The sequence below is a fragment of the Ipomoea nil genome, unplaced genomic scaffold, assembly GCF_001879475.1.
Source record: "Ipomoea nil cultivar Tokyo-kokei standard unplaced genomic scaffold, Asagao_1.1 scaffold1509, whole genome shotgun sequence".
Classification (NCBI taxonomy): Eukaryota; Viridiplantae; Streptophyta; class Magnoliopsida; order Solanales; family Convolvulaceae; genus Ipomoea; species Ipomoea nil.
The window spans coordinates 3,212,064-3,227,537 of NW_017617937.1; the positions used below are offsets into that span (position 1 = coordinate 3,212,064).

Consider the following 15,474-nt stretch of genomic DNA (forward strand, 5'->3'; position numbering starts at 1 on the left):
TTTATGCCCATATGCAAAATCCTTTTTGACTTGAAGGGAAATTTTCAACCCAATTCAAGAACATAGGCAATTTATATCGTGAATCCTGGTCCATAGTGCACTGTGAACCCTGATCCACGATATAATGATCTAAGAACATGTGGGTGGGTTTAGGCTAAGCCCATAGGGTTTTAAATTAGTCCTGCATATATGGCTCCTACTATGGATCTGATCCATATATATGTGTTTCAACATTCAAACAATCTATCATTAAACCAAATCACAAGACACACAACGTAACATTTATCATAAATATAATAATGTTGTTCAATTCTATCACCTTAGTTTGGTGCCTTTGGGGATATTTTTGGCTCCTCTCATCCTTACAGTTTCATGTGTTTGCTCATCTCCTGTCCCCTGCACAATGGTCCACCACAACATGACACTCCATTATGCACCATGTTACTACCATACATACTTACCAAATTCAATCACAATAAAGTAGTTGATATCAAACTTTGTTGATGAGTCTTACTAACAAGAATCAGGTAGTCACATTGTGTCCATCATATCATTCATATTCATTGAATGAGGGTATTCGACCTAATTCTAAATAATTATTCTTCACTTTACAGGTCTTATTTAAAATATCAAATACATTGGAGTCCACAATTTACAAGGCAAAAATACGTGAGGACTCAATTGTCACACTGCATTTTGATGCCCGCAATAAATATACCCCTTCCTATATATATAAGGGCGCGATCTCGTGCGAATGGCCGCCCAGTTGCGAAATGTGAACCAATTAATCAGCGCGCGCCGCATGTCCTACTGTCACCTACAAGTGAACTTACTTTCACCTACAAGTGTATGTAAATTTGCCTTGTTAAGGGTCTTCAATTATATGTAGTATATGTTCATACATCACAAAGAGTCACTACCCACCTGGAGTTCAAACATGTGACCTCCCATTTAAAAGAGTCACAGTTATACTGCTCGACCACAAGATTTTTGGCTTGCCCACTATGTACATTGATACACCAACCAATAATATGATAAAATTCCTTTGACTTGACTTAACCTAGCTAATAAATTTTAAATTTTTTAAAAAAGTGCAATTTTTTCCTGTTATGCGCGCTTCCACATTAAAAAATATAATCTTCTGATCTATTAATGTATATTGAATTCAACACCCGAAATAACTAACCCCTTTATAGTATACCAACTCCCATGTGCCCTTGTCACTGCGTTATTGTTGCCTGCGAATGAGGGAGACATTTATATATAGATGAACCCCCCTTACCTCTAGCCTGGACACCTTCAATTCCATTCAACAATACCAATTAAATCCCCATTATCCTTCTCTCATCTCATCTGATCTTCCACTTTAACTCCAAGAAATGGAGGTTCAAGAAGTAAAGAAGAAGAAGAAGAACAGAATCATAAGCTTCTCAGCCAGTCTACCAGACGACGCTCACGAGGCGTTCTCCGACAGCATTTGCGCCGTCATGTACTCGACAGATCCGGTGTCCGACATTCGAGCTTCGATCTTGGAAATGATCCATGATGTTGGGGTTCAAGACTGGAGTGAAATGGAGGAGCTCATTTACTGTTACATTGTTCTCAATTCGCTTGAGGTTCACGGTTTCATTGAACAGGCTTTTCTTAGTCTATGCTCTACTTCTACCACTTGAAAGATATTATTGTATAATAATAAATTAATAATATATAGTACTGTAATAACCAACCATTAGTAGCATTATTATATTGATTGATGTAATTTCATCTCTGATATGATCTTTCACACTTCATAATGCTAGCTATTAAGTAATTAATTAATAAGATCCATATTTTACTTTATGGTTATATTACTTTTTTTTTTTTTTTTAATACTTCAATTGGTTTATTGGCTCATGCATATATATGACATGCAATCCCACTATAATTCAAGTCTATAATGTTTTTAGATTTCAAAAATGTTTTCTTCCAAAAAGAATAGAAATTCTATAAAATGTTTCAAAAATGTTACGCTTTCATTTTTTTTTTTTTTTTTTTTTGGAGTACTACTAACTCTATTACAGCATAGTATATGTTCATTGTGTTTTTTGTATTTTGTTTTTTCCATCTCATTTTTTAGGTGATGAGGGTAACTCACAGACACTACTCGAGAGTATGTATTGGGTAAACTTTACTCTTGCATAATAGACTAATAGTCTAAAAACCACTCAGGAGAGATAAATTCTACACTAGAAAGATAATATGTATGCAACGAATTATATTGGATTAAGAAAGTATTGATAAAAATCGAACTTGTAACTGAATTGATATGAGAGTCATGCTACCTATATTAGTCATACCAATCAAAATGCATAGGGTTACATATAACATCAAAATCTAGATAATATATGTGTTAACAAGCAAGAAATGAGTATATCTTTTTCAATAAACATTATATTAAAGTTCGCATTGCATATCAAATTTCATAGAGGGTCTTAATTAGGAGTTTAAATTACTAGATGCAGATGTATTATAGGATATGTTTGGCTTATATATATATTGAACAATTGAACAATGCTATAAACCCTTCTGTATTTTTCCTAATAACTTTCCCTCTTGATGTGACATCATCTTATTGAGTTATTGATAGCTAAATTTAAATTTTAATTAGTGATGGGGTCAATACACCTAATGAAAAGTCACATTAAAAAGTAAATGTTTGGAGAGAAAATACAGGAGGGGAAAATAACATTTTCCATATATAATTATATTCTATTCTTTCTCATGTATAAACAATTATAAAAAAAGATTTTCATATCGAGAATGAGACTTAACTTTCCTAGATGTATTGTGTTAGCATTGAAAATTTAAATGGGCTGATTTGTGTGCTATTGGGCATTGGTTGATAATTAATTGCTTTAATTTTGTTATTGGACCAATATTTATTTATGGGTTAATTAAATGGTCCAATCAATATTTCATTGGTGTAATTACTTAATAAGAGTAATTGGATGTTGGAGTGCTTGGTCCAAGTTGATGAAATTTTTAATGGAATTGGACCAAACTATTTGGATTAATTGGGCTTCTTAATTGACGGGGCTTGACTTGGTTTGGATTTATTGAATATTATTTGAAATTGGATGAAATCATGAACTTAAATGTGATGGCGTCCCAATACATTTTTCATATTTAATTCAAATATTTAAATTAAATTGTGAATTATCCAAAAAGATCAAGTTTGTTAGATTTTTCGTACATACTCACCACTATTTTTGGTTTCATTTTCAAAGAAAGTGAGCTTTGAAGATCTGTATACCAAAACTCTGCCGAAATTTCACTCGACTTTAAAGAACAAACTACTTAACTCCGGAGACCCTTCAGCAGGGACAATTCGACATATTCCGAACTCGGCATACTTTCAGTTTGAAATACTCCGAATTCAGCATACTTTTAGTAAAAAAGTAGATGATTTCTCATATTTAGATAGGTACCCCTTCTCGTTTGATACATACTTCACTGGTATGTACACTTTGAATATATATACAATTCAAGTTTTTTTGCATTTACACAATTAACCAAGCAAAATGACTTCAATGGTGGCCACCAAAGTTTAGGACAATATATAGATTGAACACGGAAGCATAAATCATTCCTCTTCTTTTTTACAATTTCTCAAGACAATAATAACAAAAACCCATATTAGCAATTTTAATGAAAATTTTGTATGTTACGTTAATGAGCACTAGTCATTTAAAAAAAAAAAAAAAATTAGAATCAATCTTAAACGCTTTACTAGAATCAAATAATTTATAGATGCTTTAGGAATACTTGAGAGTATGGGAGATAAGTTGACGTATACCTAAACATCATGTGGATGATGATAGCTAGCTTTCATGCACTAGGGTTGGCAAGTTTACTACTCCGTATAACACGATCAAATGAGTAAAGAAAAAGAAAAGAATATTTCTTCATTTAAAATACTCTATATTTTGAATACTACCATAAAAATCTATCTATATATAAAACGTACAACACCTTAAAGATGGAGTTGAAGGAAAAGAAATAAAGTGTAAGCATGAGATTTCACAATATAGTAGCTAGGTTAGGTACTAGGTTGTAGTTGGAGAATAGTGCATATGCAATCAAGATCACAAAAGCCACGTACGTTATTAAACACGAATAAACATCAAATTAACACGCAATTAAAAAAAAATGTTAGTCCAAGAATATCTTTCCTACAAAATATTGACTATATAACCAAAATAACGATTGTAGATTACTGCAAAAGAACATAAATAAAGTCTGGCGAGAGAATTAGAAGACACATATTGTTATTTACAACAAATAATGTTAGTGGTTAATTATGCAGTAGTGCATGTCTCTATTCAATTGCACAATCTATTTTTCATTCTCCGACCACCGGAATTTTTTTAAAAAAATTTGTTTGTTCGTCGGAATTTTTATTCACCAGAATGTCGCTAGAATCTTAAATGATCGGTTATTCCAGGTAAATAATCGACTATTGGGTTTAGATGCCCCAAAATAACAAGTTCGGGTGTTTAATTGCACTTTTTTAAAGTTTAAGGGCCTAATTGCACTTTTGAGTAAAGTTGAAGGGTCTATTTAACCATTTTTCCTCTATTTTTTTAAAACTTCATCTAAACCCTCAAACTGCAGTCGTGATTTTTCTTATTTGGATGTAATTGTTAAGCAATGTGTGTCTATTGCTAATGACATTGGAAACGTTAGTGTTTGCCATGTCAGGAGAACAGCGAATCGTGTGGCTCATGAACTAGCACGGGCAACCGATTCCTCGTCTGTCTCTGGTATGTGGGAATTTATCCCACCGGCTTGTATCTCTGGTTTGTTAAGTTATTAATGCAGTTTGTTTGTTTGCTTCAAAAAAAAAAAAAAAAAAAAAAAAGAAGAAATTGGACCCATTTATGTTAAGATTGCCTTTCTTTTATAACAAGTTATTACTAACATTGTTTCCACTTGAAAAATCTCATAACACCGATAACCACAAAAAGTCTAGACTTAAATAGTCATAGCCGTTTAATTTAATTTGAAGGTGTAGTATATAATTCAACTTTTTCAAATAGTTAGGAATCTTCTTTAGGTTAATTCTTTGTTTTTTTTTTTTTTTTTTTTTGACGAGGGTAATCCACAAACTTACTCGAGGATGTGCAATGTATGATGGGTAAACTTCATTCCCGTGTAGTAACCTACAAAACACACACAAAAGAGATAAACCGCACTAAAAAAATTTCATGTGACAAATTCGACTAAGATTAGAGGATAAAATGTGTTAGCAAGAAGTTGCTCAATTAGGTTAATCTTTGGGATATAAGGAGTTGTTACAAAATACTACATATATATATGTAGTACAATAGTAGAAGCACAAGTTAATGAGCAGTGCACGCAAATGCTACAACTAACATCACAACATTACATTAGAAAAACATTAATTTCTTCTCTACCTAAGACTTTACCACATTAATTCACTTGTTCATTATTATTGCCAGTTTCAATCTCAATGCAATCGTCATAGCTAGGAGAAGAAGCTGGCACCACTACAGCACTGCAATGCTCATTAGAAGAATAAGTTAATGATGATGGCACCACAGCCCCCGCCGCCGTTGCTTGCAACCCACCACCTTCTCCCGCTATTAGTTGACCTAAACTTTTCGTCGTATTTGATTTAATCGAGTTTTTCATTTCCATGTTCTTCCCCCATAGGAAGAGATATAATCCCGCTATGATAAAAGCCATTCCAATCAAACTGCATGCAATTACACACATTTAATCCCGCTATGTTCATTCTGTCTCAACTAAAAATTCGAATTGCGAGAAATAAAAACGTAACAGGAATGACGACACTCGACCTTCCAATTGAGATAGATGCACCTAGAAAAATGACTTCCGTGATGGCGACCAAAATCAGGGACAGTGGGTTGAACATGGAAGGATAAGTTGGTCCCGTTTTAGAAATCGCCCAAGACATTAAGCAAAACGTTGCAGCTGTCGCCAATGTACCCTGTCACAAACATTTTCATTATTTTTCCTCGTACAACCTCGAACTAATTAAAGCAAAATATATACGTACAGATAAAAACAATGTATACTTACATACCGAATAAAGTATAGTTATTAGTTGCAAGTTCCATCCCAGTTTCCATGACTCCTTGTTTCTGTCAATGCATAGACCTATTACCATGCTTTGAAACGTTGCAATCATGCTTATAACCGTGGTTGCAGAGTACATGTACGGAAACTTCTTGAACAACTTGGCCTTCATGACCAAAACATTTTAGATTATAAGATTATGTACTTTGGTTTATAAAGTTAAATGCAGTTTTTTTACACTTTTAATTTCACAAAGTAATATGAGACCGTTTTCAGATTTAATACCTGTGTGATGAACCAGAAACCATAACTCAGGCAACTACACACCAAAAATATAGTGCCACGTTTCCAGTTTGGTTTCATCACTTGATGAGTGGCTGCAGCAACTGCTTTAGTATGGGAGAAATGGAAGGTTTTGCCTTTGTACAATGCAATGGTCAACGCTCCAGCAAGACAAATCATTGCACCCATGAGTTTGACTTTCCCACCCTTAGTATTCAACCTCAACTTTTCTACACTTTAACATCCAACACAAATCATGTCATTAATAAGTCTAATATGAGTTTAACTTTCAATTCCCACACTTTGCTCTATCTCACTTTTGATTCTACTTGTAAATTTTATTGAATTTTGTCACATGATTTGTGAATGATCAAAGTTTAAGGACAAAACTTTCTAATCATATGACATGCTTTCACAGAATGTGTGATTTTTATTTATTTATTTATTTTAAATTGATCTTTTGGAAGCTAAACATATTGCATGTAACAAAATTTGGTGGGATCATATCTCATTTGAATTTCTCACCTACAAAATCGAAATTGAATAATAAGCAAAAGTCGTGCACAATAACAAATTTCATAGTTTTTTTACCAATAGTGAGAATGCCACCAAAAAGTGACAAAACCTCTTTTACAAACCTGGTGACATTTTATGTACTTTCAACTAAATTAGTTGAAATATTTTTATATAGTCAAAAATTATAATTAAATTCAAATAAAAATTGATGACCATGTCAAGAGTAAAAACATTATTTTTATAATCGAACGATCAAAAGTATAACAGCAATATATTAGCCCAGAACTTTATATAATGTTAAATAAAGAATAAAAATCATACCGAAAAATTATTGAGATGGCAAAGGTAAAAATTGGGATTAGGTTGAGGAAGTTCGAAGCATACGTTGCTGTTGTGTCTCGAAGACCCAAGTAAAAGAATCCCATAGCCATACATATTCTGTCAAGTGGAGCCAATTCATTATTGTAAGCTTCACATTAATTAAAATATTATCAATATCAAGTTACACAGACAATTTATTTAATTCTTAAATAATAAATTGCAGACAAGAATCATCCATATCATCATCACTAAAAGCTAGCCAACGTTAACAAATTTAGTGAAGAATTAACCGGTGGCAAAGAATCCTTAATCGCTTAACAAGCGTCAAACAAATGACCGATGCGATGCTTGTGGAATATTAGATTGTTGTCACATACGTACGTATACCTAAACATCACGTGGATGCTATTAGCTTAGGGTTGGCAACTTTAACTTTGTTTCAACTTTCAACAGTAATTCTAACTATTACTAAAGTTGCATTTTACCAAACATGAAAATTATATGACTAATTCATTTCTTAAAATTTCAATCGATTATTATTGTCGTTTGATGTATTTTGGTCTATTTAAAATATAGACAATTGTGCATTTGTTAACTCAGAAGTAATTCAAAATTGAATTACTGGACTCCATTTTATAATGACAAAATAAAAAACATTCAATGTTTCGGACACTATTCAACATGAGTCAACCAATTTAAAATAAGTTAATAAGTTTTGCTCTTTGCAAGAATTCAATTGAAAAGGCAATAAATTCAATTTTTTTTTTTTTTGTCTTTCTCTGTCCGTCTAATTCACGTTCGCTCTGGGAGGCACGAAAACTAGCCCAAAGGAAATCGTCACTTGTGACGAAGTCGAACCCAGGTTGTGGATTGTCTTACCTCCACTGAGAGTCGAATGCACAACCTCTCATATGGGCGTGCAATCTTGGTGTCATTAGACCATAAGGTCTTGGCATACCTACTAATTAATTAAATGACCAATTATTATATTGCCTACCAACCAAGAAAAATATCCAAAAATACCGAGAAATAGAAAATTATGGCCTAATCAAATTAAAACCTATCCAAAATAAAAGAATTATCCCAATTAAACCTCCTTAAACCATTTTTCTAATAACTTGGAGCAACAAATGATGTAGGACAAAAAAACAAAAGTGGTGACAGCTTTTATGTGGCTGAAAGAGAAAATTTCAATTTTTGATCATATGACTATAGGGGTCTTGTTAATTTCAGTCCTTAACTTTTAAAAGTGTCAATTTAGTACATTAACTATGTAATTTTTGTCAATTTTGATCACTCCGGCCAAATTGCCGGCCAAATTTCGCCGGAAAATCTTAATTGTTAAAATAATGAGGGTATTTTGATTATTTCACGTCTCTTTTTTTCTTCCCACGCAAGTCCATCACTTCCTCTCCCGTTTCCGGTGGATGTAATGAACTAAGATGATGGGGAAAGGAGGCTTGATGATATTAAAGATAGGGTTTAGAGGGATAAAGAACGTCGGAAATGGGAGAGAAAGAGATGGACTCGCCGGGGAAGAAGAAAAGAGACGTGAAATGACCAAAATACCCTCATTATTTTAACTATTAAAATTTTTTCGGCGAAATTTGGCGGCAATTTGGCCTGAGTGACTAAAATTGACAAAAATTGCATAGTTAAGGTACTAAATTGACACTTTTAAAAGTCAGGGACTGAAATTAATAAGACATCTATAGTAATATGACTAAAATTGAAATTTCCTCTGGCTGAAAAATGAAAATGGTGTCCAAATTCAGTGCTAGGGTATAGTTGAGCCAAATTCGATTCAAATATTCAAAATTCAAAATTCGACTTAAGTTTGAAAATTAAAATTCAATATCACATCGTAATTATAACTATCTTATAATATATAATTATATTAACTAAATTATTCGTAATATTATATTTATGTTTAGATTATATATAGGAAAATGTTTTTCCTATCCAAAACTTTCTATATTTAAAATCATTTCTGACATGACTTATAAACGTTGAATTCTATAAATTGGTTGACCTCACTAACTTGTTATTAAACACTAATATCCTGTTTGGTAAAATAATTAGCCTATTAGTTAATTTTAACTTATTTGACTAATATTGATTATTGAACTTGGTTAAACAACTAATATAAGTGTTTCACTAATTAGCTTTTTGTAACAGCTTATTACTCCAAAACACTAAAATTCAAAAAACTATTCAAAACAACTTTTTTCAATCAATTTTTTGAAAAAGTCATTTTACATCTAATCAGCTATCAGCTAATAACTAATTCTTTCTAACTATCAACTAGTCAAACCCACTAACTCAATCAACTAACCGCTATCAGCTAACAGATATTTACCAAACACGGGCTAAATCATCATATAAGAAGTTTCATGTCAAGACATAATATTTTAAAGAGTTAATACCCAAAATGGTCCCTCGACTATGCCATAATTACCAATTTGGTCATCAACTACCATTCTTACCCAATTAAGTCCCCAACTATGTAACTTGTACTCAATTAAGTCCTCAACTATACAATTCTTACCCAATTTAGTCCTCTGTATTAATTTGACTGTTTGTTGACTGTCAAAAGTCGGGATAAAATTATAATTTTACAAGATTTCTCCTTCCTCTCCATTTAGCAGCACCAAACCATGCAGCAATACACTCCGATCAGATTTCGATCGTCAAAAAATCGTTGAAAATCAAATTCATGGACTATCCGATGCATAACCACTACTTCGATACTGACAGGTTTAGAACCCAACCGGAGCTTATTGCTACATGGTTTGGCGCTGCTAAATGAGGAGGAAGGAGAAAACTTGTAAAATTACAACTTTATTTCCACTTTTGACAGTCAACAAACAGTCAAATTGACAAAGGACTAAATTGAATAAAAATTGTATAATTGAGGACTTAATTGGGTAAGAATGATAGTCGAGGACCAAATTGGTAATTACGACATAGTCGATGGACTATTTTGGGTATTACCTCTATTTTAAAAGAAAAAAACTTGAACTAGTCAAATTATAAGTAATTGAATTGAAGTTAAAGATTTGTTGAGCTGAATTGAAGATCCACATGCGGGCATTATTTGTACGAGCAAAGAAAGGAAAAGGTGAGCATGAACTTTCATGAGTAGAGTTGGTTACGTACCCAGACAATGAAACCAAGAAGAGCCACATCACAACAGACAAGTTCAATTTCTTCAGGCTCTCCCTGCACTCTCATACACACACACACAAACAAACAAACAAACAAACATTGATGAACATTACATTAAAGAAAGGAAAAAAGGAAAACAGAAAGTGCAGGTTACGAATGAAATACTAAAATTATCTAATAACAACTCACTGCATTTGTGTTTTTTTCCTCATTCAAAAAAAAAAAAAAAAAAACCCAAAATCTCTGTCACCTTTCCCAGGTAAAAGCAAAGGGGGCGACACAGAAAGTGGCAACGATGTGACGATAAGTCATTAGAGCATAGACGAAGGTTCCCTGTCCCAGAATAACCTTAGACAGAAGCTGCAAACCTGCGGCGACAGCCTGCACAAATAACATCCCCAGCAACAAACGTAAACCGCCCCCCTCCATCAACACTTCAATTCTGATCTTCTGACCACGGAGCTGAGGGCCCTCTCCCCTCTCACCTCTGCCGCCAAAAACTTTTGGATATATATGTCAGTTCCTGGGTTTTATACTTTTAGATATGGGGTTCTTTTTATATTTAAGAAAGAAAAGGCTAAGAAGAGACGAACAAACACTTTATTTGATGCGTATTGTTATAGATAGAAAATTGAATAGGAATCCACTTACTATTTCATTAACCTCTCCCTCTCCTCATATAGGAATTTTTACAATACTACTTGAAACAATCACGCAAATATAATGATAATATAAAATACGTACTATTACTAATAATATTCAGTTTTATAATTTTACTTTCTCAAAATGCAGCAACTTGGAGAATCAACTTTGTTAGTCAGAGCCGAGTTGTAGCTACAACTGGCAAGTGCTAGGAATATGGGTGTCAATAAGGGTTGGCCCACCCTTACCACGGGCAATAGTTATGTTGTGCAACTGTGGTGCAACCGCATGCATGGTGCACACGGTTGCAAAACGACGTTATTTTTATAATCGTATAGACCATGCATAACATAATTTGCGTACCACAGGTAATCTTCTTTTGCGAGCCTTTGTGGGCCAGCTTGTGAGACTAGCTAGCTAAAATTCTTCAACTCTATCTCATCTGGGCTAACCGATGAGCTAACTTCAAGAATAAAATAAAATTATTACATATTATAATAATATTCTATATTCTAATATTTTAATATATAACCGGTGAGATTTGAACCGTTGATATAATATAAATCATGGATTGAAACAAGGAATTTCTTCTTTTTTTTTTTTTCTTTTAAAATAACACCTTCTTGGGAACGGGATGTATTCTCTTCCCATCATTGTTGAACTAATGCATCTTAAGGTTCAAAACTATGCACATTAAGTTACAAATTGACACACGTTAAGTGTCGTATTGACACACCTTAAGTACCAAACGGAGGCACTTTAAGTGTATAATTGACGCACCTTAAGTTTTAAACATACGCACTTTTAGCTTTAAACATATGCACTTAAGTGTTGAATTGGATCATCTTAAGTGTTAAAAATAACCTACCTTAAGTGTAGAACTTACGCACCTTAAGTATCAAACAGACACACCTTAAGTGTAGAATTGAAGCACCTTAAGGTTCAAACTGACACATTTTAAGCTTTAAACACACGCACCTTAAGCTTTAAGCATACGCACCTTAAGGTTCAAATTAAACTGACGCACCTTAAACATACACACCTGAAGTGTAGAATTGACGCACCTTAAGTATCAAATAGATGCACCTTAAGCTTTGAAAATATACACCTTAAGCTTTATAATTATGCACCTTATGCTTTCAATAATATACAAAATTATCATAATGCCACTGTATTTTTTTTTTAATTTATATTCATTCTGAGCTGTTAATTTTGTCAAAATCAATAGCTATGATTAATCCACATGTTTCACTTGGGATCACACCTGATCCCTTGTCTATATATCTATATATATAGTTGGCATGCGGCCGCAGGAGCTAACCCTCACATCCTGTTAATTCACGAGATTCAAGTCCATGAGACCCGCACTTTCGCGGACCAAAAATTTTATGTCCTAATATGTTTCATCGTGGGGCGATTTGGGACTGGCCTGCGAGTTTAAATCCACTTTGACACTCCCTAGTTGAAAATATTCTTAATTGCTATGTAAGTGTTTTAAGTTTCATAGATGAATTTGAAATTTGGTAAGTAATTGGTAACTCAAATTCTATATACAACGAACGTAACCAAAATAGTGGGTGTCATGAATTTAATGTGTATATTAAAATAATAGTAGTGTGTGATGTATGTGTTACGTATTTACGTTAGTATGAGTGCATTGAGTTTATTATTGCATTGGGCAAAGGCAGAGAAGAGACTTAGAGAAGAGAAGATAAGAGAAGTGAGGAGAAGAGAAGAGAGACGTCTAGGTGCAGAATTTGGCCATGAAAAGTGCCGTACGTGTTGCCATGTAGCACAATTCCTAGTGACAATAGTGTACGTTGTTATACGCTTGCTCAACCATTTTCGTCATCTCAATTGCTACGTGTTGCCATCTACCACATCCAAACGTATAACAATTATTCTCACCCTTTTAATTATTATTTTTTTGGGTGAATGTTGTGGGTATACACTGAGAGAGCCGGGTAAATCGCGAATCACTCAATCAGTTCTTAATTTTTACCTTTCACCTCTAATATTTATCTTTTGGGTTTTGGGTCTTCCAATGACCTCATTTTTTCAATGGAAATCAAACCTTATCCCTACTGTTGTGATAAGACTTTTATGACGACCCTTAAACTATTGTACTAAGCTCAGCTCCTTGGTGATGACCATTTTAATTTATTTATCCGGTGTTTAACACAAGAATTTATTTTTTAGTATTTAAAATAGGAAAATATCACACATAATCTCTAAATTATTTTCAGTTATAAATTTAATTATTGTCTTCTTTTTTTTTTTTTTGAAAACAATAATTCTTGTGTTTTAGTTTTTATAAATATGATCCTGTAATTGTTAAACTAATTCTAAATTTATTCTCATCGTATCATTATTGTGTGGACCATATTTTGTATACTGTAAAATAATGTATATTCAACACAAAAACAATGTACTTTTAATATATTAAAAATGTACATTGTATTCAGGAGATGTACATTATTTGTATACTAAGTATATATTATATTTTATAATGTACATTCAGTACACAAATAAAGTACATTTAGTATATTAAAAATGTAATTTTTGTTATGGTCCACACAGCACTGTGTGAACCATGGTTCACACAATAATTTGCCACTCAATCATTATTACATGGACCATGGTCTACACAATTGTGTGGACCATAAATGAAAAGTACATTTTTAAATTAAATATACTAAAAGTACATTATTTGTGTACTGAATGTACATTATTTGATAATTAATTTTTGTATTAAATATTTTGTTAAATTTGGATATATACTTTATTTTATTTACTTATATACATTAATTTGATACTTATAAAATTATTTTTTGTTTATTGATAATTATATTATTTTTATAATTTTTCACTTTTATTTTTATAAACATAATACAGAATACACATTTTTTATATACATATACAATAATACATAACTAATCTAAACTAAAATAAACAAGACAATTTCTAAAATGTATTATACTACATTTTTATACTACATATATATATATATATATATATATATATATATATATATATATATATATATATATATACCTTCGGATCGGGGGACGACTGACCGGCGGCGAGCTTGGAGAGTTGGAGACCGGTGGCGGCAGCGGCGGCGAGGACTGCAGATCAGTGGCGGCTGCGACGGGGCTGGAGGCAATGGAGGAAGAAGATGTGGGGAAGGACGACAAGGCTGTGGGGGTGTGGGGAAGACGACGACGAGGCTGTGGGGGCTGAGTGTGGGGAAACGACGGCGATGCTGTGGGGAAGACCGACGACGGCAAGGATTGAGAGGTTTGGACCGACAGCGGCAAGGAGAAGACGCTGGAGTGTGTTTGGCGGCTGTGGGAAAGAAGACGCGTACGGGAGGATTTTTTAATTTTCAAAAGCCTCACAATATGCGTCCAAAGTTGTGATCTTTGGACGCATATGATTATAACTTAGTTAACTATATGCATTCGAAGTTCGAGAGCTTTGGACGCATATAGTCCATTCAAATTAGCCGCCCCACAATATGCGTCCAAAGTTTTCAAACTTTGGACGCATATTGTTTTTAATTTCATAAAAAAATATAAAGTAAATACCCAAAATGGTCCCTCGACTATAGCTAAATTCACAATTTGGTCATCGACTTTCAATTTCAACCAATTAAGTCCTTAACTTTGTAATTTTAACACAATTTGGTCTTCTGTCTATTTGACCATTTGTTGACTGTGATTTTTGAAGATATATATGTAATTTCATGGTCCATCGTCGGTTTTTTAAGGTTCCGGTTGCATTTCCAGACCGCACTATTACATTCGAATCCACTGCTGAAAGCGATCTACCAAATCCGGTCGCCTTTCTTCATCCTTCCTTTGGATTCAATGTAGTTGTGTTCGTACCAGAGCGAAGAAGACGACGTGTTTCTGAACCGGTGCAACGTCATCCTGGAGGCCTCCACGTGCTCTGACGAGAGCTGAAGGTTCTTCTGGAGATTGTCGATCACGGTCAACAAACAGTTAAATAGATAAAGGACCAAATCGTGTCAAAATTGCAAAATTAAGGACTTAATTTGTTGAAATTGAAAGCCGAGGACCAATTTGTGAATTTAGCTATAGTCGAAGGACCATTTTGGGTATTTACTCAAAAATATATATAGTGACACTTTAATTAAAAAATGCCACCACTTTATGCGTCTCATGTTTAAACTTTGGACGCAAATTCTTAGAATTTTTTGATATTTGTGTACTAGTGACAATAGTAGAAACACAAGTTAATGAGTAGTGCACGCAAATCCTACAACTAACATCACCAACATTACGTTAGAATTGAAAAACATTAGGGCCCGTTACTAACAGAAAACTGTTCTCTGTTTTCTATTTTCTAATTTTTTAGTTTTCATTTTCTGTTTTATGTTTTGAAAACTTGTTTACTAACACTTATTTTTTCAAATTT

At 33.2% G+C, this 15,474-nt stretch overlaps 1 protein-coding gene across 2 annotated transcripts; it reads right to left on the reverse strand.

Moving 5' to 3' along the window:
• Positions 1–5,295: 5,295 nt before the first annotated feature.
• On the reverse strand, positions 5,296–10,941 carry LOC109188881 (WAT1-related protein At5g64700-like). 2 transcript variants are annotated; one of them, XM_019339526.1, is made up of 7 exons: positions 10,640–10,941; positions 10,381–10,443; positions 7,285–7,338; positions 6,388–6,619; positions 6,110–6,268; positions 5,862–6,013; positions 5,296–5,758 (listed from the first exon to the last, which is right to left on the reverse strand). In XM_019339526.1, exons 1-7 carry the CDS (start codon positions 10,816–10,818, stop codon positions 5,473–5,475), a joined length of 1,125 nt encoding a protein of 374 aa, XP_019195071.1. In that variant the 5' UTR covers positions 10,819–10,941; the 3' UTR covers positions 5,296–5,472. The 2 variants fall into 2 exon arrangements, with proteins under 2 accessions (XP_019195071.1, XP_019195070.1); XM_019339525.1 differs by having other exon boundaries at positions 7,222–7,338.
• Positions 10,942–15,474: the final 4,533 nt, after the last annotated feature.